At 38.2% G+C, this 27,745-nt stretch overlaps 3 protein-coding genes and 1 non-coding gene across 13 annotated transcripts; 1 reads left to right on the top strand and 3 right to left on the bottom strand.

The window, feature by feature from the left end:
* Positions 1 to 1,446: 1,446 nt before the first annotated feature.
* Positions 1,447 to 1,536, bottom strand: TRNAY-GUA (transfer RNA tyrosine (anticodon GUA)). The gene is given in 2 exon segments: positions 1,447 to 1,482; positions 1,500 to 1,536. It is a non-coding gene; the product is annotated as a tRNA-Tyr (tRNA).
* Positions 1,537 to 2,347: 811 nt separating this feature from the next.
* Positions 2,348 to 11,949, bottom strand: LOC145731121 (uncharacterized). Its single transcript, XM_081982741.1, has 2 exons — positions 11,799 to 11,949; positions 2,348 to 4,294 (listed from the first exon to the last, which is right to left on the bottom strand). The coding sequence occupies exons 1-2, from the start codon at positions 11,859 to 11,861 to the stop codon at positions 3,092 to 3,094; spliced, it is 1,266 nt and encodes a 421-aa protein (XP_081838867.1). The 5' UTR covers positions 11,862 to 11,949; the 3' UTR covers positions 2,348 to 3,091.
* Sec16 (endoplasmic reticulum export factor secretory 16) lies at positions 11,887 to 27,688 on the top strand. 10 transcript variants are annotated; one of them, XM_081982731.1, is made up of 23 exons: positions 11,887 to 12,027; positions 12,076 to 12,824; positions 13,144 to 13,252; positions 14,911 to 15,135; positions 15,200 to 15,365; positions 15,414 to 15,633; positions 15,690 to 16,168; positions 16,223 to 17,179; positions 17,234 to 17,538; positions 17,586 to 17,776; positions 18,017 to 18,103; positions 18,713 to 19,109; positions 19,172 to 19,412; positions 20,036 to 20,205; positions 20,262 to 20,597; positions 20,654 to 21,176; positions 21,913 to 22,049; positions 22,342 to 22,368; positions 24,676 to 24,915; positions 24,976 to 25,300; positions 26,575 to 26,771; positions 27,127 to 27,218; positions 27,423 to 27,688. In XM_081982731.1, the coding sequence occupies exons 3-22, from the start codon at positions 13,157 to 13,159 to the stop codon at positions 27,208 to 27,210; spliced, it is 5,403 nt and encodes a 1,800-aa protein (XP_081838857.1). In that variant the 5' UTR covers positions 11,887 to 12,027; positions 12,076 to 12,824; positions 13,144 to 13,156; the 3' UTR covers positions 27,211 to 27,218; positions 27,423 to 27,688. The 10 variants fall into 10 exon arrangements, 9 of the variants coding, with proteins under 9 accessions (XP_081838857.1, XP_081838864.1, XP_081838859.1 ...); XR_014178745.1 differs by adding an exon at positions 26,836 to 26,898 and having other exon boundaries at positions 11,956 to 12,824; XM_081982738.1 differs by having other exon boundaries at positions 11,956 to 12,824; positions 24,976 to 25,096; positions 25,214 to 25,300.
* On the bottom strand, positions 13,339 to 14,545 carry LOC145731124 (phosphoglycerate mutase 2-like). Its single transcript, XM_081982743.1, has 3 exons — positions 14,398 to 14,545; positions 13,656 to 14,232; positions 13,339 to 13,607 (listed from the first exon to the last, which is right to left on the bottom strand). The coding sequence occupies exons 1-3, from the start codon at positions 14,482 to 14,484 to the stop codon at positions 13,387 to 13,389; spliced, it is 885 nt and encodes a 294-aa protein (XP_081838869.1). The 5' UTR covers positions 14,485 to 14,545; the 3' UTR covers positions 13,339 to 13,386.
* Positions 27,689 to 27,745: the final 57 nt, after the last annotated feature.

The raw sequence follows: 27,745 nt of genomic DNA, 5'->3' as shown, positions 1-27,745 counted from the left end.
AATGGGGATGAGCCTTTGTGACGGAATGAATGCCTGTCTTCGCCATTCGTTCGATTGTCCCACGATGGTCGATATTATGTTCTATAAGTACAGGGTGTCCTAAATAACGTTCTAATTTTTGAGACAAAATAGTATTGTCACGTTAAGGGTTGGTTGAGGGGGAAGAATACTCAGGTTTCCACAGGTAACCCACTCTTTATTACGTAATAGTGCCTTAATCTCTAGACGATAATCTTACCCCCAGATGGCTAAGATGGCGGGGATCATGACGTGGTCTGGCTTCTAGGCAAAGGTACACGGAGGGCAACGCTTTAGCGGTGGTGAATGAACCCTAGACTTAGGTCCGAGGGCATTCACCGAGCCGGCAAAGACGCGAAGAGCCTAACAAAGGGAGGTAAGCTGGAACGGCAACTCGTGCTGCGCGTCCACACTAATTCCTTTGTTAGGGCTGATCTAGGGTGTGGCACTTGGTCACCTACTGCTCCACTTTTAAGTTGCACAATAGGCGTACCCAGACTAACCCGGAGATCAGTCAGTGACTTCCCTCTGGGGAGACCCCAGAGTTCGGTAATCTGTACGTGCTTTTGGTGCAGTATTTATACTCAAATCATGACCCCAATTCGCCAATCTTGCTGACACAAACATTGTACTGGGGGAGACCGGGGCAACTTAGGGTAACGGCACCTAGTGTAATCTTTATGTTACAGTATGAAATGTTGACCCATGCACCCAGAAATAGTTCTGCAGTAAGTGTTTTAATAATGTTCCATAGCAGTGGACTAAAATGATTTTAAATATCTGTCTTCAACCAGACTGAACAAAAGCACCTTTCAACACCGGAAGCTTGTCCTATTCTTCAGAATGGAGCCGTTTAAAGGCAAACAAAAGGCCGGTAGGAGGCGTGACTGCAACAGGTCATCGAGAAAACGATTTGTTTGACATAAAAATGATAAACTGGTCCATTGTGGGGCGAGAAATTGGTTTTCAACCCGGCTCAATGGGACTGTTTACTCGACTGTTAAGTGTCCCCCAGTATAGTATTCTGACAAATTGCAAATCACTGCGGTTCTTACTATACGTTCATTCTGATGCGTGATGAATTAAAGTGACGTTTTCTTCAAAGAATTTTCTGTTCGGCTGACATCCCTTTACTGAAGCACAATGAGTGTTGAGGTTCGCGTATATGTATATAGTAAAAGAGGAATTTAATAAAGAGCACGTGAGGGTTTTTTTACCTGCGGGAATAATGTATGTCAACTTTTCAGAAGGAATTTCTAGAATAAGCCTTTGAATTTGAAGGTATTGTATGATGTAAAAGCAAAATTAGTTTGCAGGTATAGCAAACTTTTTCAATAATTTAATAGCAGAACTAATAAATTCTGTAACTATTATTATCTTATAAAAATACTTGATTAAAAAAAAGTGCATTCGAAAAATAAAAAAGTTTCCTTCGAGCCGGATTTGAACCAGCGACCTATGGATGTCTACTATCTGTGCCGCTACAGTCCACCGCTCTACCAACTGAGCTATCGAAGGTTGAAAGCTTGTTTGCTTTAGGCGTATTTAAACAAAACTCACTTTGAATAAAAAAAAAAAACACTAATTATTAATATTTCTACAGCAGATAAAATGAGTTAACTAATCAGTGCAAAAATCACTGAAATTCATGCCAAATAAATACATTGTACCGAGTTTTAGAATATAATATTTTTCTTGACTTTTGGTGAAGGAATAGTTTCTCACACAAACCAGTTGACTATTTCACATTAAGCATCTAAATTTGATCTTAAAAATGTTCAGCTTTTTGTCATACTGAAATAGTTGTCAGATATTAAATTGGCTTTTAACGGTCACGTGACCTTAAATTTAGCAGTATTTTTATGATGTTTGCCATAGTAATAGAAATTATTTATGTTTTGACTTATTGGTGAAGGTTTTATGTGGCTAATGTTTTGACAGGAAAACCTCGCTAAAACCGCAATACAATAAAAATCCTTACAAGTATTGCAATTTTTATTTTTAGAATCTGCAATGTAGCAATATTGTTATTGATTTTTTTTATACATCCAAAAATATTAACCTTCCCAGATATAATAAAGTATCATTCGTGATAATTAGCGTCTACGATACATATTAATCATATTTCTTCAATACCAAATTCTTATTATCTGCCTCGTTATTGACGAGATTCTATCAAAATATTTATGACTTCATTAAGACCGAATTCACTGCACGTTTGTATAATTGTTGCGTTTAAACTTGATGGTCCAAGGTTGTACGCAGATTATAATTTATGGGTTTTTCGGTTTTTGTTCTGTCCGTCTTTATAGAAGGAAAACAACACTCGCATGTACACAATTTGATTTATTATTTTATTTATTATAAGTACAAAATTAAGGGCAAGAAGGTGGTTTTTGTACACACACACGCGCTTTCTATAAATATAAATGAGCAAAAATGTGCTTACATGCATAATTAAGGACTAATATACAAAAAAAAAGCATGACAGTATTAGATTTTTAAGGTTTTTTTGTGGCTCTTTTAGCGGAACAAATTTTCGTGTAGTTGTTTCCACGCCAAAAGAGCGACAGTTCCAAAAAAAAAACAATCTGGGAAAAGTAAATTAAAATTTGATTTAAACCGCATAATTCCTGAAAATATGATTGTCATTTTATCATTCGTTGTGGAGAATATTTAATAATAAGTCTACATGTGCAGTAATTGCATAAATCAAGTTTGTAGTTTATGATTGGTCAAGAAAAACCAGCAATCTGAAAGCTGCTTTGTTTGACCAATGACAAACTACCCACTGTACTGAAATTTGCACATGTAAACTTATTCAGTCAATGAGAACAAACTTCTAATGGTTCAGCACAGCGGTTAGTTTGTGATTGGTCAAAAACTGCTTCTTCTTGGCCAGTCACAAACTACCAACAATGCTGGGATTTATACACATTGAACCGTCACAAACAAAATTTACAGAATTTTGATTTGGAATTACAGTTGCAACTTTCCATAAACTTTGCTGGTCCAAATAAAATCAGGAACAAAAAAAGTAAATCAGTACGATATTAGTGGCACACGATGTAAATTACAAGGCCAGAAACTTCATCAGAGCGTCGTAAATGAGCCGCGGATTGATGGTACCATCGGCAGTGTAGCGCACTCCCCTTAAAGAACCGTCATCATGGCTGACCACTCCATATTCTCCCACTATAAAACCGTCAGGGGTTCGTTCCTCCACTCGGTACTTGCGGTAGTTCCTCCCTTCTACCACGTATCCGACCTTCTGATCGCCGTCTTCGGTTTTGTTGGTTGGTTTTGGGGTACCCGCAGCTTGTTGTTGGATTCCGTGGGTACGTCCGTTGGTTACCACACTGACAGCTTCATCTATTTCGTAGTTTTGTTCGGATCTACCGTAGATTTTAGGCGCCTGCCAGTTTCTATTGCTTGTAGGTGGTGTGGTTGTGCTTGTAGTAATTGTAGTACTTGTGGTCGTTGTACTGGTAGTGGTTCTGCGCAGGCTATCGAAAGAATTGCCATAACCAGTTGCGTAGTTGCGTTCTTTCCGCTCTAAACTATCAGAGGCAGTTTTGCTAGGTTGAATGTCCTGGATGATGGTACTGTAGGACACCGATCTGGCCCTTCCAGGCTGACTAGGAGTGTCGTGATATATTAAACTATGGTGAAAAGGCGGAGGCACGTTGTCTTTGTTCTGACTATTAGGGAACTCTCTGGGATTGAAACTGATGTGTTGTGAAGAAGGCAAACTCTGCACGTTGGCTTTCAAGCCCAAATCTTCCTCTACGTTCTCCTTGGTTACGGGGGCCGGCTCCTCCACGCTGAGCTCGCTTTTGCCGGAATTAGCTACTAAACTAGGACGCTCCTCCGCAGTGATGTAGTTCTGGTCCAGAACCTCACCAGAGGACTCGCTTAACTTATTTACTTGACTACCTACGGACGATGACACGTGCACAGCAATTATCACACTATCTTCACTAGTTGAAGATGAGTTTACACTATCACTACTACTATTAAACAACTGTCTCTCAGTGGTCTGAGGCACTTCGCTATAGTAGTCGGTGGCTTCACGTGTTTCCCGGAAGAAGGGCGTGCTGGTGTCTTCGTCCCACCTGGACGTGGTGGTCGTTTCTTTTTTGAGGCGGTGCAAGGTAGACTCCAGGAACACGGACAGAAAGTCGTTTCCTGCTAGAATGTCTTCGTAGCCGGAGGCACCGCGTACCTGCCTTGATAGAGGCAGGCCTTCAGCACCTGGTTGATTTCCGAGCATAATCTGCAAAATTTTTAAAGTTATCAATAGTTTGATCTAACTAAAAAAAAAATTGAAAGCCAGGTCGACAACCTTTCAAAATTAGCACTAGTTTAGATGGAAATTTTATTTAAAGTGTTTCGTATTAAAATTGTAATGAGGCATTGTACTTTTTTGTACACTATTTAATTTTTGATCGAGTCAATCAGTAATTTACCTACGTATTTGAAAATTAAATTTAAAATGAGTACCAGAAAAAGAACGAAAAGAATACGAAGAAAGAATAGTTGTAGTCCAATACTCTAGACAAAAATGGAGACAACAATTTTTGATCGCCTTTTTATCACCCACAACAACTATTATGTTGATTGAACAGGAAATTATTTGATACTTCCAGAAACGCTAAATTTAATAAACATTTTATTCTGGTACTAGAGGTAGTCGATCATTCTGATCACTATCACTACTCATCCATAATCCATAGAACGTTCATATTAGTTTGCACCTTTTAAGACAAGCGATTGTTGTCTCTATAGTTGCAAATGCAACTAGTTTTTTTTGCTAGGAAATCTCGCCAAGGACGTATCGATTTGACATTTTCTTATCATTGTATTGTATTTTAATGATATTCCAGTCGCATTAATTTACCAGCGGTTCTGGTTCTTAGTTTCTTAGCCGCCATTCAGTTGGTATTTCAAGCAATATTGGTATCTGTTACTCATCGAAAATACTGAAATCAGAGTAGGTTCATTGAAAGGCGTCGATACTATTACACACGACAAGTCTTGATGATCGTAGGCTTCACACTTTAATAACAAGTCCAGGTTGATATTTTTCTCAAATGTGGGTATGATTAATAACGCTGTTATTACGCGCGGTGTTGGTTGGTCGTTAATGGTAATGTCACACGGTGGTTCTAACAATTTTAATGAACTTGACATTACCAGGAGTGGTAATCTTAAACTGGTGGAACTGGCTTTTTGATACACGTCTCCTACCTACAACTTCCGACACATTTATGTTTAACAAATTTAATCTTTTAATACAAACGTTATGATTTAATTGTAAATTTGATATGCGCAATAACCATAACCGCAATGTAACGGTAACAATAGAGATGTAGTATTGGTTTTTATAATCGATTAATAATTGAATTATATGATCATGATGTAATGACGCACTGTGCTGAACAGTTTTAACTTAAACCAAGTCGGTTTAACGGCAAAAATTTTAATGGTTGAAATAAAAAACGCTCTTATGCCGTTACATAAAAAAAACGATTAAACTCCTTAAAAGCCGTATGAAATACCCATTAAAAGGACAGTTAAAATTTTTGGTATTGCTAATTAAAAATTATGCGATTTACATAATGGAGCAACGCTTCTCCCTATTTAATTTGACCAAAAACTACAATAAGCCAATTGAAATAGACTTGACTAATAATAAATTATTATAGTGTTGTAACCGTTACAGTTCCCACTCATTGGTAACTATTTTTTTTTAGGAACTAGAATTTCCAAATCGGACCTAACCTTGTTACCTTGAAAATCGTTTGCGGAATTTCGAATTTGCACAATGGCTATACCGAAGTTGGTCATTGGGCTTACATTATTTGAACACCAAAAAGTAGAATTTTGTCTGAAATAAGGGAAACACTTGGTAGGTACAGCCATTGGAGGACAGCCATGAGAAAGTGGTGGTCACATGGTATATGTCACACACTAGAATCTTCTCCCATAATAGGAATTTTACAGTTTGTCAATTATAATTGACTTTAAAGTTAATTTAGACCCAAAAAATATAATTAGTTAGGGATTTACTGGTCTAGATATATTCTTCTATTACACTTAATTTAAATTTATTAATAACCTAAAAAAAATTAAAAACGCATACAAGACCTCCACCAAGTGTCAAGAAGAATCTTTCTAACAAACAATAAACATTTTTTTAACAAATTTTCTTTCTGGTAAACTTTTAACATATTTCGTTTGTGGTATTTTGCGAAGGTTACGCCATTTCTCGACCAACCTACATCCGATTACGTTGCAGACCGGACAAAATTTTCTAAAAGTCGCGTTGAAAATAAAAAAAAAATTGTTCGCATTTTTAGGTAACTAACTGCCTTATGTTTGTCAACTGTTAATAATTTTACCGCAACGGTAATAATAAACTTTCGCTCTCGTTGGTATTAGTTTAATGGTTGACCAGCGCCCTTGGGAGATGGAAGATATACGCGGATTACAAAATTGCTCTCTGGAATTTGGATAATTTCATTGTTACACTATATTACGTTATTTCACGGCTAAATAAGGTTAAAAAGCGCTGTTAATAATGCTGGCGTATGGTACAGGGCGGCTCAAAAAATTGCGTTCGACCTTCGTGTGGCACCTTCCAAAATAGGAATAAAAAAACCTATTCAGACTTATTGAATGTAACGATAAACCCGGTTTTAATTAGATAGTGATCAAAACTCTCTTAAATCCAACCTGATATACTCTATTGTCTGCACAGCCCTAGGGCAATTTTATTATATACGAAGCGTATTATGAAGGATAAACAAGCGGTATTAACGTAAAAAATTGCCGATATATTAAAGGTGTGTGTATGTGTGCACTTCTACGGTGAATTACTAGTAAACGTATAAATTATCCTGTCCTGTATCCTTTCCATATATTACAACGTTTAAAGTAACCTCATATGATTGTTTGACAGATGACGCGCGATAATACATTTTTGTAAATTGACGCTGTCACGTGATCAAGCACCGCCTACTATACTAGAAAACCTAGAAGGTGATTGTCAAATATTCCAATATGGCGGTGACAGTTTGTATTGTGGAAATTGCGTTTTTTGAGGATTAGATGAATTTTTACGGGTTATTTACGTAAGTTATTTTTGTTTGCTGCCGTTCATAAGTTTTTCAAGCCATATTATAACAGCAATTCATTAAAAAGCCCAACCGTGTCAGCTTTTTACTTTACAAAAAACCGGATCTAACTCAACAGTGGTTGAACACTTTGAAGTGGGATGATTTTACTCCAACACTATACTCAATGGTAAGTACAAGTGCTTTCTAGTACAGTAAACTTATTAGGTACTTGTTACATGCACGGGTACAAAAATAACAAACAAAAATAATTTTTAATGAATGTTCTGGTAATAACATAAGAACTATTTACCAGTTTTGCTTACCTAGTTTCAAGGATTTACAGATTTTCTTACATTGAGCAGTGTTTAAACTAGTTTGCTGTGTGTTGTACTGTCCAGAACAAATGTTCTAACCAATTTGTTTAGGCTGGACTTGATTGTGTATAAAACGCTCTATCTATACATATCTGGATCAGGAATGAACTTTTCTTTGATTTTTCAGTCACAACTTGCAATCAACTACACGAAATAATTTAAAAAAAAAACATTTTTCTTACTGCATCTGCATTCGTTTGTGTATAAAACGAAAATTGCTAACGCCGCCATTAAAAGTGACATTTTAGGCTTTCTAGTATAGAGGGCGGTGGATAATGTGTGAAAATGTCAATGTCAATTTTTGAATTGTGTTCATAAAAATGATACTAGAAACAGTGTTGTCGGTTTAATATTACGTGGCACCATAAGAGTTTTATACCGGCAGTATAATTCAGTCAAAATCGCATTAGTGATAAGTCCTCCGGTTGTTTTGCAACAAATGTCAGATTATAAAGCTCGAGTGGGATGCTGGACAGGAATTTAAGCGGGACCTGCCCCCCCCTTGATAAAATAATTATCGTAAATGGTTGTTAAAGTGGGGAAACGTATTTATGACTTGTTTTTTGACACTCAAATAACGATAACTTGTGACAGTTTAAAACATCCGCGTATAAAAAGTGACGTCACAGGTTAAAGCACTCCTGAAGGTTTATTGCCTTTGGCGTTGACCTTTTCCGTATTGCGGGTGGTTTTTCTCGTCTTTTATTATGGATACACCCACGCCAAAAAATCTATGGTGCGGCAGCGCCACCTGGTTACTGTTTTAAAGAAAATGATATTGCCACATCCCGTGTAAACCCAGAGAGGAAGGATTTTTGTGGTTCAGCCCGAGTAATGCACGGACAATACTATGCAAAAGCAGTGACCCTGTATACCCAATACACCTACTCCTAACTAGGCCGACTGGTTTATTCTTTAAGGTTACTAGATATGAAAGTAATTGTTAGTTAATAAAATTCTTATCCGGCCTAAAAGTTATTCGGCTAATAACACATCTCTACATGTTAGACAAAATGGCGCCTGGTAGAAGTTAAAAAAATTTGTATACTGCACTAAAACGACAGATATCAAATTGCACTGATGACACACTGATTGAACAATACCATTATGGTACCGCCTATAAATTCACTAAGCCAGATCCGTGCAAAGGGTACCCGACAGGCATTATGGTAGGCTTAGTTCATTGTTATTTCCAGACCAACGTGCAAGGTTAGTCCCCGGAGCGGTTTTCAATTTTTTTTTTTTGGGTCCAAAAGAGCGGATTCCCGCCACTTCCCTAAACAAAAATTCATGTTCTTCGCAAGGTCGTTCGTGCTTCAAGAATGCCATTTTATATAACTGCGGGCCCCAAGAATGCTCATATAGTATACTGCTTGGGTGCACTTAATTGTTACGACCGCAAAACACGAAATCTTTACAGCAATAAACTGTCTGATCGGACGTTAATGAGGATCGATAAAGGTCCGATTTAAAGGGGACCCCCAATTTGCTATTAATTTTCGAATGATTACGCGACAAGGACGGCCGATGAACCGTTGAACTATAAATGGTGACTCAATACGTCATCTCTGTAGAAAATTGATTTTTTTCTTCAAATCTAAATTTGTTATTAAACATTTTTATATTCACTGACCCATGTTAATATTATCGACCATACATCAGACATGGAAATTTGCAAATTAAATTCGTGACATTTCAATCAAAAACAATACAATCATGCTTTTGGCAACCTTCAATAAATGTAATGTTTGACGTAAATTCCGGATTTGGCACGTCATTGCGGCAACGCCGCCAAAATAATTGACACTTCAAACTTTGCTAGAGATGGGACATCGACGCCTACATACCGGACTGTCAACAACATTAAAAATAAATTGTCGTTATTTTTACAGAGGCCAGCGCTGATTACAATTATCTTTGCGCGATAAATTTCCAGTTAATCCGCGTTAATTTAGAAAGATGAAGGCGTTACTTTTATGGCGATAATAACAATAATCGACGTGGTCTGTAATAAAGTCGCAATTCATTAAAAAGAGAGCAAAAAATGTGACGACGCGACGGCCTTGTCAAGGTTGTCGTGACGCGCGCAGGATGTAAACGTTGCCCGAAGACACAAATTGAAGACAATGAGGTTTTTTGCGGGCGCCACGAATAATAAATAACGACGCTAAGTTGACGGTAAATTATAATTATTAGCACTCTGATCAGTTAGAGTATAGTTTGTGATGGCGTCACATCTAACAAGTTGACAAAGTCACCAAACCGTCACATTGGTTATTACGTCATACTTTTGCTTAGATTTTGATTTATTTTAATAATCTAAATTTAGATATTTATATAATAATAAACACCATTCACACTCTCATATACATGTAACAAACAAATTATTACGGTTTCGAATCTGATGAAATCGCACAAATCTGTGATTGATCTATATTAGTGGCCGACCTTGAATCGATGATAATTCGAATTCCAGTCGATCAACATAAAAAAGAATTGAAGTGAGACAAACGACAATTTGCGAATTATTTTATTATTTTAAGCGACAGCAAACATGTCGTTTCCCTGGATGTCTGAGATTAATTTGATTGGTTTTTTGTTGCGTGCCGCCGCAACGATGCAACCGTAGCAAGGTCGGTCGGTCGCCGGCACGCACAAACCATTTTTTATCTGATTTCGATAATTAACAGTCCAGAAATTAATCAAGTCACTGTTTGTACAACAAATTTGTTTTGAACCCGATCGATTAATCGTGTCGATAGCTGAAAAACCGCCCTAGCAACAAGTGACAGATCGAACGCACCATTGAGGTATAAACAAGCTACAGATGGGAACAAGTTTATTCGTTTTACTGATAGTAAGCTCAGACCTTGTAAACATGTCCATTCACATCAATTCACTCACTTTAATCCCATCATACTTATAATTATCATCCATTTTTGGAATTGGCGCGTTTTAAGTAAGACTACCCGATTTGATGCATCCATTAAAACAAAATTACCAGCAGATCCGCGTCTTTGTTCTTTTATAAAACTCCAGATCGACGGTTGGGGGAAGGCTAATTGTAGGTGTGTCACAAATGCAGTAATAATAATAATTATTGACCTGTTGGTGCGCGTATATTAAAATAGCGCTTGATTTATGGTGTATCAGCTAATTAAGAGATATGTGCGAAAAACCCACATTTTGTGTTTTATAGATTGGATAGTTTAATTAATACGAACAAGCAACCCTCCAATTTAACAACTACCCAGTTGCAATAAGCCTCCATGTGTAGTATTTATGTATATCCCAGCAGAACACTAAGATAAGTTTTAAATGTCAAAATGTCAGTGGAGAAGACAGACAGGATCATAGAATATCATACGCACTGTACCTAGACGGTACACATGACTGGAACAATAATTGGTAAACGTTAAAATTAATTCTTCAGTGTCAATTTGGAATGACATTTTTTTTTTAAACTGTTTTTCGTAAACCGTACATAAATCACTGTTTGTCCGCATGTCTTGACAATTAAATCCGTAATAGGCCGTTAAACTGTGCCCGCTTTTAAGCGTTAGACGAAAGATTAAAATGTCATTAACGATTATTGGAAATGTATAAGAATTCGTGGTTGGTCCAAAACAGATATACGTTTATTGTTGCGGGTATTCTACCTTGGCGGCCTTCGTTTTGCAAAAGTGACAGTTCAAAGCGGTATTGAACGCGTTTACCACACACACTTTATGTGGAAAAGGAAACGGTCGAATGACAGAAAAAAGTCAATGCTCTTTGATAAAAAAAAAAAATTGGACGGCAACCCTGGAGGTCGCACTTATTAAAATTCTCGAAATTGACGAGATTCCCATTTCTTAACAATAAAGCCCTTCGATTGTTCATTGTTATATGACTTGCTGCTATCTCGGTTAAATTTAATTGTATAGCTTTTTTATAGCTTATGGTACTTCCCTGTCAAGAAAAAAGTCCTTTTATATGACACTTTATCAAATGAACTAAATTTGTTTGAAATTGTGTCAGATTGTCAATAAAGAATTTTCCGATAGAGACGTAACTAGAGCGAGGTGTGAAAGGCAAAAACACTTTATTAATTAATGCATATGCTTTTTTTCTATATCATTGACAAGCTTTTGAGGTGTGTATCGGTACTAGTGGTACCATACTACTTTTACTGTGAGAAAGACCAACGTCATATCAACGCATAAATAAATCAATTATTCTGGAAGAACAAATTGAGCTTTAAATTTTCTTTTAAAATTTCAGACACGTTGACTGCGGTACTTACAGATAGGCAAAGGGTGGCTACAAGCGGAACGAAGAGGGACGCAGGGACAACGGCGGTACACATCTCGGGAGGGTTGTCACATCGTCGTCGCACTCTCTCGCACTCGTCCACACCCCGGCGAGTTCAGTGAGACACTGACTGGCGCTGCGGTTGGTACCACCGACGCGGTACTGTTGCCGCGGAAGAACTAGCCGCGATGGTTCCGGGAGTTTGAGCGGCGGGTGCCGCGGTACTACCACACGCTTGTTATTGCCTAATTAGTAGATTTTAATTGTAGTTTCAGTTCGGCTATGGCCATGGCCACGGCCAATGTCGAACCGATTGCCTGGATAGCGCTTCTTTTGTTTATACTGCTGGTAGTCAATGACATTTTTTGTTTCAGTGTTGCTAGAAACCATTAATAAGTTCTTGTAATGAAGCAATTTAGATGAGGACTTAAAAATATTGAACGCAAAAAAAAAACATTTTTGGATTTTGAATTAATATTTATATCGGTTTCAGTTCCCAGCCCTATGTATCGACGCACTTTTGCCATCTCTATGCCACGTTAGCGCGCATTGATCAACGTCACAACGTGTTGGACAAGAATAACTCATAGCTTATCTCTTAAAGAGCAACAAAGATGCCAAGAGTTCTTTTATAGATGGGCAACTGTCAATATTGTCGAACCTTAATTTCTGCTATCTCTGTTAGTCATTTGCCGGTTGGTACAGTGTAAGAGAGATGAAGATATAAAACCCATCAGTGGACTGTGTGTCAAGTGTCAACAGTGACAGTAAATGGTTTTATTGAATAGAGTGAAATCGGATAATTTCTCTTTTATCAAATAGCTATTTTTTAATTTAATTGTGATAAATGTACAGTTTACGTATTTGTTTTTAGATGAATTTGTTGTTTTACGATTATTTTCTAAATGTGCGTGTTTATTTGTGATTTGTTCAGTTCAGCTCTTGCGGCAATGGGCTATGTCTAGACCTCTGGAGCTCCGTCTAGGGGTAAAGTAGTTTTTAAACACTTTGAGCAGAGGTGAGTAGTGTAGGAACCTTCAGAACTCATAGACGAAAACACTAATCTATACCTCTACTCTATACATGAAAATTCCATACAAAATCACAAGTAATATAGTAATTTGCATTCAATCTTTGTTGACTTGTCCACTGCCATATTTACCCATTTACAATCCAATAACATATGGTGATATTTTTCTATTTGCTTTAAGGACATATAAAACCCCTCTTTACATCAGTTAGCCGCTATATTATTTAAAAAATTAGAACTTAATTAAGGTTATGCAATTGAGTATTTTATCTATTCTATAGTACATGTTATCTATTGTTGTTTTAAGGTGGGTGTAAACAATGTCCTGGACACAACGGAAAGGTCCTTCCAGACCCACAGCCACAGGAAACCCACCAGTTCAAATGTATAATCCAAATCAACATTCCAATCCTGAGGTAAGTCACTGTATTAAATTTGGTAACCCATTTTCGTGTTAGTAATTTTCTCTCAAAGCTTCAATTGATTTTATTAAACTAAACACTTCTAGTAATCTTTTATTAAAAACTATAAAAAAATTGTATTTATTGGTTTATTTCTTGGCTTTTCCTTGATTGGCAACTTCTTCCATGGCTTTTCTTACTGTTTCTGGATCACCCAAGAATTGTAAACTCCCGCCAGGCACAGGCTTCAATTCTTTATCCAAAGTGTACATGAAAGGTATTCCAGTAGGTAAATTCAGTTTCATAATTTCGTCATTGCTCATCTGATCCAAATGTTTCACAATCCCTCTCAAACTGTTACCATGAGCAGCTGGAAGATTTGAATTTAAACTTTTGTTTTACAAAATGTGCTATTTACCAATTAAAATCTTTTTCCCAGCTTTGATTTGAGGTACTATAGTTTCATTCCAAAACGGCAAAGTACGTTTAATGGTTAATTCTAAAGATTCAGTGGTAGGGAATTCACTTTTAGACGGACCATCTTTGTAAATTGGATCATTCAGTATTGTTTCATAATAAGGATTTTCTGCTGTGATTGGTGGTGGCGGAACGTCAAAACTTCTTCTCCAAATAGCAACTTGTTCTTCTCCATATTTGGCAACTGTATCAGTTTTATTGAGGCCTGTAAGTCCTCCATAATGCCTCTCATTCAAACGCCAAGTCTTCACAATTGGAATTCCCTCCTGTCCTAATTCCTTCAAGATGGCGTCTAACGTTTTATTAGCCCTTTGCAACACAGAAGTATAAGCCGCATCAAATTTGTGTCCTGCTTCCTTAAGGGCTTTGCCAGCATTAACCGCCTCCTGCTTGCCTTTGTCGCTCAAATCAGCATTGAACCAGCCGCAAAACAAATTTTTCTGATTCCACTCGCTCTCGCCGTGACGTACCATCACGATTTTGTAGTTTTTCGGGCCGCAACAGCATGGCTTTTTTCCCTGAAACGATTAAATTATGCAAAAACGGATCGATTTTTCTTGAGAAAATTAGTTCAATGTCGCCTAAATTGGTCTTTCCAAGTGTGTACGTGTGTGTAGGGCGAAAATCAATACTCGTTTCCAAGTAAGTTGGCCTCTAAAGTGCAAATCAAATTGAACGCTTACAGAACACGACATGGTCGCTAACGGGGTGAGTCTTCCAAGGATTTCACTGAAATTTTGCTTCAAATAGAATGAATATTTGATTGACATGCGTGTGAGTGATGAAAATGATTGGTGACTGTCAGATTTGCGAGGTTAAATGATTATGACAGGGTGAGGTTTCCCTTCGATTTTTGGTTAAATTCCGAATTATTTTTTTTTTACTTTTTAGTGTTGGATCAGTATAATTTCTTATTTAGGGTTATTTTAAATGGAGTTGAGATTACATATGATTTGTAGAAATTATTTAAAAACTTCAATTAAAATTCAAGAATAAAGATTACTGTTTTTTTTATCTATTGCATTCTTCTTAAGTCGACATGTGCAGTATTTGTGTAAATAACAACAATATTTGTAGTTTGTAATTGGTCAAGACAAGCAGCAAGCTGAAAGTTGATTTTACTTTGAAAGTTGATAGTTTAATACCCTTATAAATGTCATTTTTGATGCACCTGATTACAAATAATAATTAATTAGTGGCAAGCAACTAACTTGCAACCATGGCAACCACCGCCACCCCATCAACAACAGTCCGCTAGACAAGACCCTAATCAAAGACAACCCTACTGGCCTCAACAGCCTCAACCACCTCAACCTACTTACCCAACCAGTCACACTCCCAATGGAACACCAGGACAGTACCAGCAGCAGTATGAACAGCCGGGTTATTTCCAAAATACTGCGCCTGTCTATAATCAGCAGGTACTTGATCTACTTGATGACTGAATGAATTTGTGTTAGTTTTTTTCAATATTTATTTGTATAGGCTTACGGGAATGTGCAATACTCTCAGCAATACGATCAAAACAATTTGTACTCTAGTCAGCAACAGCCAACCAATGAGTGGGCTAGTTGGGAATGGGGGGATGATGACAATTCTAACACTCAACCTGTAGCACCTACTCAACCTCCTGCCGCCAATCAGCCTTTAGGTAAAGTAGATTTTTGACATTGGAGCTTGTTAAAACAATTTTTTACAGCTGATAGTTTTGCACACGACGAATCTTGGAATTGGTCAGTGAATGAGCAGCCAGAGCAAAACAACATGTTTCCCACTGTAGGAGATCTAAAGTCGAAGACTGACGCAAACAGAAAAAAACTGGAAACTCCCCAGTGGTCCACGGAATCCCAACCGTCGGTCGAATCTTCTGATGATGTGTTGCAAACTTCAGAGAGTGACAAAAGCCACATGGTTTCCAGGTAACTGATTCAATAGTCAGATATAATCCTAGATTACTAATAAGTATAAATTAAAGGTCTTCCACCATAAGCCACTCTCCAATCTCAGGACAAGAAATTTCACCTCCACTGCATCAGATTGAGAATAATGAAGTGGTGACACAACGTGTCAATCCTACCCCTCCTTTACCGAAAAACGTACAAACGCCGCCATTATTACTGCCTCCACAAGGAGGTGCCGGTGTTCAATCGGATAATCCTTACAAACGCACAGCAGGCCTATCTCATAAAGCGGCTCACAAGTTTAAACCTCCTCCTCCGCCGACTGCCGTGACGCAAACTTTCAATCAGGCAGCCAATTTGGAAACTTTACCAGACAATTCGGAGCATCCCGATTATCCAGTTGTTGGCAACACGACAAAAACCAGCTCCGGTTCGGTTGTCGGGCCTCAATGGGCTCAGATCGAAAATAATGAAGCGCCCATTAATGACCGGAATCAGTACTTGGAAACTGGTCAGTTGTCGGAAGTCAGTTTATCTACAGATCCTTCTGAATGTGAGTGATTTCAAATTTCAAATATAATCGTGTAGTAAAACGTTAAATTTTTAGCTGCAGATGTCGGTAACGACACTCTACCGCCTCCTGGTCTACAACGAATGATTCCAGGACAAATGGAGCAATCTGAGTCTAGCGACGGTCAACCATTGCCAGGTTTCAGTCGAATGGTTCTCGGTCAAAATGAAAGTAACTCTGAACTATCAAATCAAAATCCATCTCAATACGATTTGAACGGTCCCCCTGAGGGACTTCGTCGCATGGTGCCGGGTGAATCTAGCTCGCCGGAGACGTCAATGCGTCAGCCCCATGTTGAAGAAAACGACTCGGAATTGGAACTAAATCAACTTGCTCAGAATCACGGAACGCAACCCACCAGATCGGCTGCTATTGGGGCAGATACGCCGCCTATTCAGGGTCAACAGCAGTCAGTGCTACAGTCCGCTCCGTCCAATCGTTCAGAAACTATTGGAAGCGATTTGGCTGTAACTTTGGGAGGAGATGCGTCTGATCTGCCTCAAACCAGTTCGGTGATGGAATCTAAACCCGGTAAACACGCTAAAGTTCCAAAAGAAAAAAATGAGCCGGATACGAGACGCGAAGCTGTCGAGGGACAAACCAACGATTTGAGTGTGTCTGGTTTGACTGCAGCTGTCAGAAATTTGACAGTTGGTGAAAACTTGACTGACGGCCATACCTCGAATAATAGTATGCCCGAGTTGTCCCCGCGTCGTCATAGTAAACAGGAGAGCAGCGATAGTGATAGCGATCGCAAGATGGCGCGGAATCACCGTTCGGATAAACGTACGGAAAAGTCAAAGCCCAGGGAGAAAGAACGGGATAGAGGGGAGCGTGACCGGTATAGAGAGAGAAACAACGAACGAGAGAGATACTCTCCTGATCCGTATAGGGAGAAACGTGGTAAACGGTATAGGGACAGACGTTATGACGAACAGGACACTGACTATAACAGTGATAAGGAGCGTAGACCACGGGATGATCGCGACAGAGGTTTGTTTGGATTTGAGATACTGACTTCTATAATCTCAGTTTTTTATTTAATAGACTATGAAAGAAAATATAGCAGCTTGCGTAAGGACAAGGACAGAAGACGCAAAGAACCTAGGGAATATCGCGAGTCGAGACGTGGAGGTGACTACTATTATGGGCGTTATGGTGGAGAGGACTACGGCCCTGAAAATAGAAGTAGTAGGCCGTCTAGCCGCTCAGATTCCATGCATGAATCATATAGAGAGAGACGACACGAAGGTGGTGAGCATAGAGAAAGACGCAATCGCGACAGAGACCGGGAGCGTTACAACCGTAACAGAGAGCCATACAATAGTCGGGACGTCTACAATCCCTATCAGGTTGTATTATTATCTCTATGCTTTTTTAATCTAACGATATATCACAGAACTTTGCCTATGATCCGTACTATCGGCACTATCAGTACTACGAGAATCTACGCAGAACTAATCCGGAAGCCTACGCGGAATGGTATCGAAAATACTATCAACAGGCAGCCGGAAGTACTTACACTGGAGAAGATCGGGCTTCAGTGCATTCAGGCAGAAGTTCTGCCAACGATGAGCTAAATAAGGACAGGTAATAATCAGTGTTACTGTGTATGTACATTTGTGGATTTTTTGTTGCTGTTTGTGGATTTGTTTTGTACTGATTCAAATAATATTAGTTCACACAAACGGCATCTATTAATTCCAGACACTCAATTGAAATACACACAAATTCACGTCACGCTTGGTTGTTATTGATCAAAGTGAAACTTCACGCATTTCCCCCTGATCAATCATTTACGGTGTTTAAGCTTTCTTGTGCATTGTTTAGGTATACAAGACAAAGTTTTTATAGCCAGTCAAACTACTACGGACAGTCTCATTCCATTTCGGGTCATTACGGCCTCGATAATTCTAGGTGAGAACTTTCTAGGGGGCAATTCATTGGTAGGTCGTTAAACTTTTTCTTTACTGATTGATTTTAACGACCTGACAGTTTATTTTATTTTGCTCTATTTGACTTATTAATTAATTGACTATTTGTTATAAATACTTAACAAATATTGGTAAACTCAAGTGAACATTTTTGTCAGCCCAACCATCTTGAAATTTTTTTTATGGTTATGGAACCACCTCAATTACAGATAGAGCAAAATATTTCTTTTATCAATTATTAAAATAATAAATATAAATCTTTAGTAGCCTTTAAACTGTAGATTTTAATTTTTAAAAGACTCTAACTAAACATTTCTAAATTATTGGGTTTTCAGGGGATTCACGCAGAATTCATTTCAGTTTTGTTCATTACTGTTTCACTTTAATAACTATGATAGTTAGATGACTGCTTGAATTATCCTGCTTAATTAATTATTATTGTTTGGTGATAGGAAGGTAGGTACTTGCATGCCCTTTTTAATGCTTTTTTGTGTTGGTTTTCTAACATAAAAGTATCGTTGCACTTTCATACATAGTTTTTATTAATTAACTGGATAATTCTGATCTTAATTCGGTCGCAAAACTTCTTCAGCATGACCTACAACCGCGACCAAACGGACAACTCGTTGATTTACGAGGAACAACCGTCAGCTGTTCAAAGGCTGACGCCCACTAAATTCGCCACAGCTCACTTGAAAGCTTCGATTGCTTCTGGGCGGCTCATCCGCGTTCAGCCCAACTATCCCATGGACGGACAAAGTGCAGTGGTGGACGTCTGTAATCTCCAGACATTGCTCGAGCACGACCCAAATTATATTGAGTTGTGCTCATTTCCGGGGCCGTTAATAAAAGGCGTTACTCACAAGAAGCAAATAATCGAGTATTGTGATAGCAAAATACGCGGCGCCACATACAACAGAGACATTGCAGACGTGGAGTCTTACATTTTGATGTGGGAGCTGCTCATTTTGCTTATAAGACAAAACGGGGTGAGCGGTGTTTGGCTTGTGACTCGGCTGGTTTCTATTTCACAATGTATTACGTTCAATAGATGGTCGTGGGGACCGATATTGCGGAATTGTTACTGAAAAGTCGCAACTCGGAACCGATCCGAAGGCCTTCCTCCGCCTTGTCCAACACCAGTAGTAATGTTGGGGATAGAAATGAAGTGTCTGAAGCTTCCAACCAGCCTGTATCTGAACAGGGCAGCACTCTATCTATTTTAAAGGAGGAGGAAGTCACGAAGAAGTTTAGGGAGTTTTTGTTGTATGGGTCATGTCAAGAAGCATTGGGTAATTCCACTAAGACTAAAGTCCGTCCCAGGGCTAGTAGCAGTGACGTGACAATTGTCGTTCCTTTTCTATTATATCAGAACAGAGCGAAATTTTAAATTTGTTAATGTTTGTGTGGGTTCGACTTTTCAACGTCTTCTCGTTTTAATTTGACAGTTTAGGGACAATAAAAATGCTTCCAAACAAGAATTTTGTCACTTGGAAGACAGTACAAAGTGTCCAGGCTTAATTTGACAATTTAGAGACAATAGCAAGGTGTCTGGTACATGTTTTGACAGTTTAAGTGCTCAGGTAGCAGTTTTTACTATTAAAGGACGACAGGAAGCTCTCTGGCTTTAATTTGACGACAGTTTAGTAAAATAATTTTGACAAAATTGATTGACAAACATTCTGGCTTCAATCTGACAATCTAGACACAGTAAAAATGGTCCAAGGGCTAGATGAAGCTTTATAGATAACCTAATTCAACAAAAACGACGTCGGCAACCACAAAATATCAAAAATCTTGAGAACTAATCTAAGACATAAGTGTTAGTCGTCAGTTAATGTCATCGCTGCCACTTCTCCTGGGACAGAGAGTAGCTCAATTACCTGGATTAACTGGATTCAAATTTTCGTTCTAGAATGGGCTATGAAACATGGTTTGTGGGGTCACGCATTATTCCTGGCTAGTAAATTAGACAAGCGCACTTACGCCAACGTGATGATGCGGTTCGCTAACGGTTTGACTATGAACGACCCTTTGCAAACGTTATACCAGCTGTTGTCGGGTAAAATGCCTGCCGTTGTTACAGTGAGGATGTTTTTAAAGTTTTCTTATTCGCTTAAAAATTGTTGCTAAAATTATAGTGCGCATCGGATGAGAAATGGGGAGACTGGCGTCCTCACTTAGCTATGATTTTATCCAATTCCACTCAAAGACCAGAGTTGAACTGTAAAGCTATAACGCAGTTGGGTGACACTTTGCTGAACAGAGGCAGTTTATACGCCGCTCAGTTCTGTTATCTAATGGCCGAGGCTGGGTTTGGACGGCACGGCGATCCGGATGCCAAATTGGTGTTGTTGGGTTCCGATCACAGAAAACCGTTCCCCCAGGTCGCTACTAATGAGGCCATTCACATGACCGAAATCTACGAGTTTGCTTGCAGTTTAAACGTTCAAGAATTCAGCATTCCCGATTTCCAAGTTAGTGTTTAATATTCCTGTCTTCTTATTAACTGTATTTTAAATTGTTTCTACAGTTTTACAAGTTCCTACTGGCATCAAGACTGGCCGATTTTGGACTCCTTCAAAGATCTTTGCAGTACCTGGAGCTTCTAGCTAAAAGAATTATTTACAACTCCGAAGGAGTTGCTCCGTCTCTGATTGAGGGTGTGTGCACTTTGGCCGATAAATTAAAGTTTTACGACCCGGTGGGAGACGCTGAAGACGGTGACGAACTGGAGTTTGGCGCCGCTTTAGAGACTAGTCGACCAGACAATTCGTGGCTGAAAGATCTGCGAGCTATACAGATCGATTGTCGTGCAGCACCTGCTAATCAAGACTACGAGGGTTTGCACGCTACAATATCAACGGACAATACGTTGCAACAGTCGGGTTACGGACAAGACGCTTGGCAACAAGAGCAACAATTATACGATCAACAGCAACAGATGCAGTTTGAGCTGCAACAACAACAGTATCAAGAACCAACATCGGTTTGGGGGCAAGAACAGCCGAATCAAGGCGGATTTCATAGTCAGGAAAGTCAGCCGTTGTTGAGTGGTAAGTTTCCCAAATTAGTCTGTTTTGGATTAAGACATTTCAGAGCTAAAAGTTTTGAGTCATTTGTACTTTTGTATTATTACCATAGGGAGGGAATAACACAGTGGTGTCCACAATATACTTATTTTAGCCTTCAATTAAAGCCTGTTTGGGCATAAAAATGTGGCAGAACTTAGTGTGCTGGCTGTAATAAAGGGTTAGACAGTGAAATGATAAAATTGCACTTAAGAAGGTGGCGCTTAAGGGGGTAATAAAGCTTATTATGCAAAAAAAAAAGACACTAAGACTGCATGCTAATTGACTAAACGTAAAATTTAATTAAAAAAACTATGACAAACCCATTTTGTTGGCCCCCTAAGGGCCATCCCCAGCAAAAAGAGTTTCTCATAGTTATTTATCTAAATTTTCACTTTATTCAATCAGTATGTAGTATTATTGCCTTTTTTTCTCGATAATAAGCTTTATTACTTCTTTAAGAGTCACCTTATTAAATTCAGTTTTATCATAATATGAGTCTCACTTGCCTTTTGGATTATTGTTATACTGGCCGTATAGAAATGTTTATTCCAATTCAACCTTGAATATTCACGGCGTTTAACTAAATTACTTAATTGGACGTTTCGAGAAATTACAATTATTCTGAAAACTAGTATGAGGCGCCTGTTTTCAATTAGAACTTGATAGAACTGAAAGTTAAGGCGCAACGAGTTTACTATATTAACGTGACGCGTTTTAGCTCAAACGTCGTATCCGGAACAGCAAAACTATTGGCCTGGACAGCAACCGCAGCCCTGGTCCGGTGAGCCACAACAAACGCCGGTCAATCAAGATCCGGTGCCTGACTTGTACGATAATTCGAATAATCAATTTGAGGTGGGTTTTACTGGATTTTCTATTAGTTTTCCTAGAAGTAGTAACGTTCACTGACGTACAGGTTTAGTGATAAATTAATCTCTTAACGTACCAAAATAATCAACATTTTCATAGATCTAGTAGGTTTAGGAACACAAGACAACCCTACTAGTGGGTAGTTTGTTGCTACTACACTTGTGGACAGATTTAACAATTTTTCTACAGTTTTTGACGAGATTAATTTATTGCCAATCACGCTGTTAATATACTCTAATTGTAATTATTTTGTGTGTCGCCGTTAATTTGGACGCAGCAGAAGGTAGAACAAGATCCACTCGAAGTAAGTACAACTAAACAGTCAGCTTCAAACTCTGCCGCATCCGTTTCGTTGCGTAAACGCTCGGCTTTGAAAAAAGATTCTAACATCACCGTGCCTCGCTCGCTCGCGATTCACGTTAATAACAATAACATGCACGGCGAAACAGCGCCACAACCGCCGGACAAAACGCTTTTTAACAACGATTACTACTATCGGAGTTCAGACAGCGAGTCGGAGACGCTACTGAAGAAAAAATACTCCCATTCCAAGTCGGTGTCTGAAGAAAAATTGTTATTACTGAAAAACGACTGCGTTAAAATTGTCTCCAATGAAAGTTACGCCACATTCGACTTCAAATGTTCGGAGCGCAAAGGAAAACTGATGAAGTTTAAATCGTTGGACGTGCCCGAGTTCAAAAACACCACAGTTAAATACGTGGATCGCAAGAGTAAAGTGTCCATATCTGCCGAACATTTTGACATGCCAGGAGACGGCGGATTGCCCGGTGCCGTGGACGTTTGGTCCAGAAAATATTCAAAAGGGATGTTTAACAACCTGAGGAACAGTTTCTTTCACAGGGGCGATAGGACCCCGGATAAAGTGGTTTATAAGACTCTTGTGTTTGGGGGCACTTACCCCATTGACGCTCCTATAGGACCGCGGGTCAGGAACAACTCGGAAGGGAGTGGGAAGGGTAAAATAAGCAGAAAGTCAATCGAATGTCCCACTCCCAAATTAAGAGAGTACGGACCTGCGCGTACGTTCGATATTGACCAGCCAATTTAGTCGGTTTTAGGACGATTTAACCTTAAACTGCCACTTGGTAGATTGTTGTTCAGTTTGTATTTTTATTGTTTACAGTTTTTAGATTTGTCAGAAAATATGATTCAAGTGGGAATCAGGATAATTAAGAATAGACCATTCCAGAATTTGTGACTTTGACGGATCAATCAAGTTTACCGTGTTTAATGACGTCATCCTGGAATGGTCTATACTTAATGGGGTCGTCTACCAAAAAATCACTTTTTGTGATAGACAATTACACATTTGGTACACCATATACGAAAAAGTGACTTATTGCTTACTGAGCCAAACAAAATATGTATGGTTGTTTTACATGAATTTCTACCAAAAGCAACTGTCATTCACTGAATCACATTCTAACGCAGGTGGCAGGTTGCCGTATTTACTTTAAAATACAGAATGTTTGTTGTTGCAGTGTTTCACCGATTTAAATTAAACCCAAACACACTAAAAAAATTGCAGCTTCTTACTGTTTAGGTCTGCAATCGTTAATACTCAATCAACAGAACAGACCCAAATTAACTTATTTTATTAGTTGATTTATACAAGACAGGTGTTAATAACTTTGGCATCAATGCACTGGTTAATAGCAAGCACATTATAAGGCTTGAATTGTATTAAGTTTATATTTTGAACCTTTTAAATTTCACTATGGTAGACGGCTCCATTATGGAACGATTACGTCTACTGACTAAAAAGCGCTATTGTTAGAATATTTAAACATTTTGTTGACAGTTTCGTGACGTGTAGAAAAAACTAAACTACAATTATTATTCCTATGTCTAAAATGATGTGTAACTATTTTATTGTAGCGGTTAGGTGCTCTGAAGGGATGCGATTCCCTTACATTATATTTTATCGTGATTAAAGTGTCTATTGTTATACTATATAAACGTAAGTGTTGTTCATTTTGGACGTGTTAAGTAGTCAGGTTTTACATGCACAAAATAACTGATGTCCGAATCATTATCGTATTTGTTAAGTTTGCATACAAATATAAAACACTACCATTATTGGTTAAGGGTAGTTTAAACAAGGTCATTGTTGGTTATTTTAATTAACAATAATCACTGCAAATTGTTATATTGTATATTCAGTGGATACGGTGAAGTAGTTCGCTATAAAGTTGTACAAACAATTCAATAGGGCGGCCTAACATAAAAGAAACCATTTTTCATGTGATGTGACAATGTAATAGCGAGCTAATTAAACTAGGCCAGTGGTTCCTTAAGCTGTGAGTTTGAGAATCGTAGAAAAAAACCGAGTGTCGCTTTAACCTATTTTATGATAATGTGCTCGATTATTTTTAGCGTACATTTTTTGGATGCTTGTACGTTTATCGTTAAAAATAAAATATTACCGAAAAGATTTTATACTATTTATTAAGGCTTATTTTGTTTAGTTCTTCGTTATGTCCTTATTACAAATTATTTCCCTTTTGTCACAGCACATTCCTAAATTGCTTAGTTTGTTTTGCGCCGCACAATTCCAGTAATTCGTTCTCGTTCTTCGGGTCGTTTTTAGGAGCCGCGACCTCAAATCTCGTTGCCCAATCAACCGAAGGGAAGTCGAAGCGCCTTCGATGATGCGCCGTTACCGCACGAAAAAGTGGACAATCAATCTGAGGAAGCCTCGAAGCCAAAGCCTCAATCGCCAAAAAAAGACGGGGGCGGTAGTCAGAACACCGGGTGGTTTGGGGGAATATTTAGCCGATTCTCCAAATCAAAGAACGAGGTTAAACTGCCTGATGATAAAAATCCAAAGGTTGGTAACGAAATATCGTCACTACAAACAAGTGTTGAATCTCTTTTCTGTAATATATAGATAGTGTGGGATGAAAACAAGAAGCGTTGGGTAAACTTGGATGAGGATCCGAACGACCAGGCCAACGAACTGAAACCGCCACCCAAGATGGCTCAGATGGCGCCACAGTTACGCGGACCAGGTACACTAGATGACTCTAACGCGCATGCTAGTTTTGTTGGATTTAGTAGTGGCACCTTTAACAACAATGTAGTCGATTACAATATGACATCTGGACCAATGTCGTTGCCTGTCTTAGGTACTGCACCTGCGCGAAACGATGAAGCGGCAGTTCCAAGATCAGCAGCGTCACAAACCAACATGTTTAAGATGCAACGAAACCGAAGTAAGTCACTGCTGTTATACAGGGTATTTCAAATATTTCGAAACTGTCTTGTTGGTCATAATGGGTCGGTTATGATGTCCATCAATTTTTACGTTCTACCAAAACCAACCAAGTTTTATCCAGCCAATTTTGATAAATCTGAATTTAAATTATGAAGAAAGAACAACAGATTTTATTGTTGACTAAATAACCTGTTAATATCAAATTAGAAGGTGTATTAGGGATGACTTTTTGATCTTTCAAAATAAGTAGACATTTTGGGGCGAAAATTGATTATGTGTCAAGTTACATTACAAGTTAAAGAGAGAATGGTTCAATTAAATAAAAGAGAACGAGTAACATTACTCGTGATGGTAAGATATGATGTCAGTAGACGTTCACATCCCCAAACACAAAATGTGTTTAATAATACATTCCCCCATCGAAAACTCATATCTCAAGTATTTTAGTTAACAATTAAACCTGTTGTTGTTTGCTCAAAGTTTAAATTCTGATTTCTCAAAACTACTTAAATAAAAATTTGCAAAAAAAAAATATTAAAATGATCTGGGATATTTTTTAAACTGGATAAAAAAAATTGGAAAATATAGAATAACAAAAATAAAAAAAGGAAGAGAAACGAGACAAATACAAGTCAGTGAAGAAGGGACGATTGGTGCAAAAAGGGCGTGTATTATAATAGCCAGTTTCGTTCACTTAAAGGAAATTTAAAAAAAAGAACAATTTTTGTAGAAACTGAATAAAAAAGAAGAAAAGAAATGAAACAATCTGTCACAATGGTGGTAATTGTCAATTACAACTCAATGAAGCTATCGAACTATAAAAAATAGTTTACAAGCAGTACAATCAGTAAAAATCATATACAGGTGTGGTAAATCCAAAAGCGACCATAGGAAAACCGTGTAACGGATAGAGAAACGTAGGTAATTGCATGCGAGGGAGAAAGACAGAAAACGAAAAAAATATCAAGTAGGCGATATTTTTAGCGCGCTGTTGCCAAACGCCGTAAGTATTCAATACCCTCGACAAACTTACATACGGCGTTTGGCAACAGCGTGCTAAAAATATGGCCTACTTGATATTTTTTTCGTTTTCTGTCTTTCTCCCGCGCATGTAAATACCTACGTTTCTCTGTCCGTTACATGGTTTTCCTATGGTCGCTTTTGGATTTACCACACCTGTATAGCTTTCACTTTGTGGAAAAAGGTAGACTGTTTCGAAGCATTTAGAATACCCTGTATGAAGGTGGTTCAAACAAAACGTTTTTTCTTTAGATGTAAAAAACGCCTACGTGGACGTGTTCAAACAAAACGGTGTTAAGTCGGAACCGGTGCCGGCTCCCGAACCAGTGCCTCTGATTGGCCAGCCGGCATCAATGAACTTTTTCATACCGCAACCGGTGGCCAATCAAAACGCTCCCGTGGACTTTTTAACCCCCGGCGGAGCACCTTTGCAAAGTGGCGAAGCACAGGTCAGTCTAATCTAATAAGTAGTTTTTTTTTAACTACTTATAACTTGTTTACATTTATATTTAGAAGAAGAAAGTTAACAAGCCGTCTTGAGGAAGTTTATAGTTAACAAAGTAAAGGGGGTTTTGGGTATGTCGTGTATTATAGCAGTAGTTGTTGTTGCATGCGCGCATGTGCATAATATATACATTTAGACTTTGTTGTTATTAGGACAGTTTTAGTGTAATAATTTTCAAACTGAAAAGTTATGAATTAAAATTGTCCTACTGCTAAGTGGTGCACACGCACTTTATCTACCCCATTTAGTTTTGAGGGGTGAATTGCTTTTCACGCGCTTATTTATTGTGGTTGTGGTAGATATCTAGGTGGAGTTCGACAAGTTCGCTTTCCAGAGAAGTCGCCTCTTACATGAACAAGTCACGGCTCACGGATAAGGCCTAAAAGGGCAGGTAAACTTTCTATCATCACGCTGTGCTTTTAAGGGTCGTTTTAAGATGTACACTAACAATTCTATAACCAATTTAATTTGACTACTTGTTCTACTCTCATAACATTCTTTTAATGCTTTTTGCCTGGTTGTGGTACAATAGTTTAATTATTAATCTTTATCATACACGTTTCCAGCAGTGTCGTGATTTCTTTAATATTTTCAGTGAACATCTACTTCAGCAACCAAGGGATAAATCTCCAGAGATGCCATTTGGTGTTTTTTTTTAAACTTAATATTAAAAAAAATCTTAAAAACGCGGCGCGGTTGATTTAGGGTTTAACCTTCTTTAGGATAGGCACATACACATAAAATATTGTGATTATTACGGAAATGTTTTAGTGACTATACATACTGTAAAATAATTAAATAATTTGTATGATAAGAATATTAGTATTGTTGTCTAAGGGAAATATACACAAACAAGGTTAACCTGGAGTTTCATCTCAACTGATCCTCCATTGTAGACCGTATCTTCTGGCAAAGATC

This window comes from Ips typographus, linkage group LG6 (genome assembly GCF_016097725.1).
Source record: "Ips typographus isolate SLU linkage group LG6, UJ_Ityp_2.0, whole genome shotgun sequence".
Lineage (NCBI taxonomy): Eukaryota > Metazoa > Arthropoda > Insecta > Coleoptera > Curculionidae > Ips > Ips typographus.
The sequence above is the reverse complement of the archived record's forward strand: the minus strand, read 5'-3'. Positions and strand labels throughout refer to the sequence as shown.

What these genes read in the sequence shown, in the direction of transcription:
- LOC145731121 (XM_081982741.1), bottom strand. Translation starts at nt 11,861, where the DNA reads ATGTGTACCGCCGTTGTCCCTGCGTCCCTCTTCGTTCCGCTTGTAGCC. An exon ending in TAGCCACCCTTTGCCTATCT is followed by an intron (nt 4,295 to 11,798) that starts GTAAGTACCGCA and finishes AAAATTTTGCAG; the next exon opens with ATTATGCTCGGAAATCAACC.
- Sec16 (XM_081982731.1), top strand. Translation starts at nt 13,157, where the DNA reads ATGTCCTGGACACAACGGAAAGGTCCTTCCAGACCCACAGCCACAGGA. An exon ending in ATCTACAGATCCTTCTGAAT is followed by an intron (nt 16,169 to 16,222) that starts GTGAGTGATTTC and finishes TTAAATTTTTAG; the next exon opens with CTGCAGATGTCGGTAACGAC. An exon ending in TGCTTATAAGACAAAACGGG is followed by an intron (nt 19,110 to 19,171) that starts GTGAGCGGTGTT and finishes TACGTTCAATAG; the next exon opens with ATGGTCGTGGGGACCGATAT.
- LOC145731124 (XM_081982743.1), bottom strand. Translation starts at nt 14,484, where the DNA reads ATGTCAATCAAATATTCATTCTATTTGAAGCAAAATTTCAGTGAAATC. An exon ending in TAGCGACCATGTCGTGTTCT is followed by an intron (nt 14,233 to 14,397) that starts GTAAGCGTTCAA and finishes TAATCGTTTCAG; the next exon opens with GGAAAAAAGCCATGCTGTTG. An exon ending in TGGGAAAAAGATTTTAATTG is followed by an intron (nt 13,608 to 13,655) that starts GTAAATAGCACA and finishes CAAATCTTCCAG; the next exon opens with CTGCTCATGGTAACAGTTTG.